A 3362-nucleotide genomic window follows, 5' to 3' on the forward strand; every position below is an offset into this window, starting at 1 on the left:
AGGGAAAGACAAAAATGGAGCAAAATGTTGGACTGTGGTTTTGAAACCCCGGAGCTTGGTTTTGGAGCAAGAATCATCCGCTTTCACCCACAGTAACGAGTGCGGCTGGTGGAAACCAGGCTCTGGTGTTGTTCTTAGTTCAGTTTGGTGCTGCTCATCACAACCTTGCTGCCCTTGCACCTCTTTCCATGCAATTTCTACCCCAAGAAATGCTGGGAATTTAAAACCTCAAATCCCAGATGTTCCCATTTCTGAACAGCTGTAAAATGAGAGGGACTTGGGATAATGTGTGCTTGGAGGCTGAAGGGGAGCATCCCCATCAGCTGAGTGGGGTGGCTTGTCCTGAGGTGGGGGCAGCACTGTGGGATGCCCCTCTCTGCCCACCCCAGGTGCTGAGATGTCACCTTGTCATGAGTGCTGTTGCTATCCCTGTCTTCACAGCAGCACCTTCCCTTTTTCAGGCAGTGACTGGCCCAAGCCCAGCCAGGCTTCCCCAGGACCCACTGCAAGGCAGGGCACTAGCATCTCCATGCACCAGCCCATGTCCCGTCCGGGAAGGCCTGAGTCCACCAAGGTATGGCAGAAGCTGCCAATTTCATATGCACCCCCTTTTCCTCCTCCCCCCAAGACACCATCCACCCTCACTTAGCTTTGGGCCAGCCTGCTCCCAGTGGGGCTGGTGGCCCATGGCTGTCCCTGCTGTGGGGAGGTGCCTGATGGCGCTGACCTGCAGCTGGAGAGCTGCAGCATCACACACATCTCCGCTGAGCAGAAGAGACGCTTCAACATCAAGCTTGGCTTCACCACACTGCACAGCTTGGTGAGCACACTGAGTGCTCAGCCCAGCATCAAGGTGAGAACCCAGGGCCAGCCCTGGGCATGGAGGGACACGGCACATCACCCAGAGACACTGCATCCCTGCTGTGACCCACAGCACAGAGCTCCTCTCCTGCACCCCAGCCTGTGGTGCAGGAGGCTGGAGCACACAGCAGGCACACAGTGCAGCTGTGTGAGGGTGGTCTGGGCCCCCTTCCCCTCTCACCCCACACCCCCCCAGGTCAGCAAGGCCACCACCCTGCAGAAGACAGCCGAGTATATCTGCAAGCTGCAGCAGGAGCGTGCAGCTCTGCAGGATGAGGCACAGCGTCTGCGGGAGCAGATCGAGGAGCTCAATGGCTCCATCAAGTAAGGGGGGCGTGGCTGGAGGAGATGGGGGAGCACTGCCTGCTTTGGGGTAGCCAGGCAGGGCAAGCAGCAGGATATGGCAGGATAGCAGCACGACATGGCAGGTCTCCCTGGAGCATCTCCCAGCTGACTGTCCCTCCTCAAACCCTCTCTGTGGGAGGGCTGATGCTCAAGAGGCAGGACAGAGGCAGCTCCAGGTCCCACACCTGCCCTGGGAGGGGGACATTGGCTGGTAACTCCTGCTGAGCTTCCATAGCTCCCAGCCTCCCGAACATGGCCCCACAATACTGGTTGTGTCCCACAGCCTGTGCCAGGAGCAGCTACCGGCCACAGGGGTGCCCATCACACGGCAACGCTTTGACCACATGCGCAGAATGTTTGATGAGTATGTTCGCTCCTCCACACTGCAGAACTGGAAGTTCTGGATCGTATCCTTCGGGGCCAGTGCCTGCTGCTCCATCTCACCCTCCACTGGAGGCACCAGGTGCTCTGGTTCATCTGCTGCGACTGGGTCTTTGGAGTCCCTCAAGCTCAGGAGGCTTTGGGGATCACAGGGAGATGATTTCCAGCCAAAGTCGCATGGTGGGAACATGCTGATATTCTGTGGTTAGGAGGGATATTCTGCTCCAAGGGATCAAAAACAGTTGGTAAATGGTCCTCAGGGAGAAGGGAAGTGGAGCTAAGCTTATGGAGGGAATTGCTCCTGATGACATGGGAACTAGCTCTGAGAGGCAGCAGCCATGGATTAGGAAAGGTCCAGACACAAAGCTGTGGACATGATGGCTTGGTCTTTGTGGTTGCATGCCATACCCTGGAAGCACAGGGATGGAGAGGATCAAGGGCCAAGGAACCTGTGGGCAAAGAGCTGGATCTGTTCCTCTCTGAGCACGATTTAGACACACTGGGACTCACTGGCAGAGCCTTTATGTATGTGAAATCCCAAGTGGCAGAGTGATGAAAGGCACTGCTGCCCATCGTCCCATCCAGCACAGGGCATCTGGACCAGGCAGAGATGACTTCTGATGCAGGGCTGGGGAGCTCCTTCCTCAGGACACGGAGTATTGTAAAGCCAACATGGGCTCTAGGATATGCTTGTGGTAGAGGTATCTCTGTGGATTATTGCCTGCACAAAATCTGCAGGCTGGTCCCTGCAGGCTGGAAGCAATAGGGGAGCTTATGGGACACACTGATGTCCTGCCTTGCCCCTGAGCACTTTGCTAGTTTGTTCCCTGACCTGCTCTGGAGGACTTGTCTTCTGTCTCAGCAACCTTTTCTGATAGCCCTGGCCATGACAGGGGTTTTGCATCTCTCCCACTGCCTACCCAGGTGACACTTATGCCATCACCCTAGCAGTTTGGCCTAGTGCCAGGTGTGGTGCTGTGCTGGGAAGGCAGTCAGCAGGTCTGTTCCATGGCCTGTCCTGCTGTCCCAGCAGTTCTGCTCCATGTCCAGACAAGAAAGTCTGTCCTGCCATAGGAGGGTGATGCCCTCACCTGGGAGGAGTGAGACCCTTGTCAAAGAAAAGCTGGTCCTTAACCCCTCTGATCCCACCAGTTCAGTATCATCATCCGGCCCCTCTTCGAGTCTTTCAATGGCATGGTGTCCACAGCCAGCATGGAGAGCCTCACCCAAACATCCCTGTCTTGGCTGGACCAGCACTGCTCCCTCCCAGCGCTTCGGCCAAGTAGGTGGCCCTGTGCCTGGCAGTGGCACCCTGAGCAAGTTGGGTTGGCATGGACTTCTCAGTCTATGAAAGGCATCCTCGAAAGGCAGAGGGGAAAAGGACAGGGGTGTCCTGGGGGATGGCAGGGCTGATCTGTGGGATGTCCTGCTCAGTGATTTCCCGTGCTCCTGTCACACCCACGCCCCAGCTGAGCCGGAAGTTTCCCAACCCCATGTCCTAGTAGGGCAGGCTCAGCCCTCCCCAAAGCCCTTCAGCCCTCCCCAAACCCACCCTCAGGGAGGGTTTCCTTCCACCGCGTCAGCTGGGGCTGTGGAAGCGACCATTCCTACCATTCCGGGGGCTGGAACAGGGCCGGGCAGCGCCGTCTTCCCCAGGACGGGTCACGCCTTGCAGCCCCCTGTCCCCTATCCCCGCAGCCGTCTTGAGCTCCCTGCGGCAGCTGAGCATCTCCACCTCCATCCTCAGCGACCCGGCCCGTGTCCCCGAGCAGGCG

The 3362-nt window shown here is 57.7% G+C and overlaps 1 protein-coding gene across 1 annotated transcript in view; it reads left to right on the forward strand.

The window, feature by feature from the left end:
• The window catches only part of MLXIPL (MLX interacting protein like), an 18788-nt gene that overhangs the window by 15082 nt on the left and 344 nt on the right, over positions 1-3362 (forward strand). Inside the window, 6 exon segments of the mRNA XM_031060391.1 lie at positions 462-574; positions 734-853; positions 1058-1185; positions 1490-1613; positions 2740-2869; positions 3286-3359. Coding sequence (XP_030916251.1) covers positions 462-574; positions 734-853; positions 1058-1185; positions 1490-1613; positions 2740-2869; positions 3286-3359 — 689 coding nt within the window.

Source organism: Geospiza fortis, unplaced genomic scaffold, assembly GCF_000277835.1.
Source record: "Geospiza fortis unplaced genomic scaffold, GeoFor_1.0 scaffold59, whole genome shotgun sequence".
Lineage (NCBI taxonomy): Eukaryota > Metazoa > Chordata > Aves > Passeriformes > Thraupidae > Geospiza > Geospiza fortis.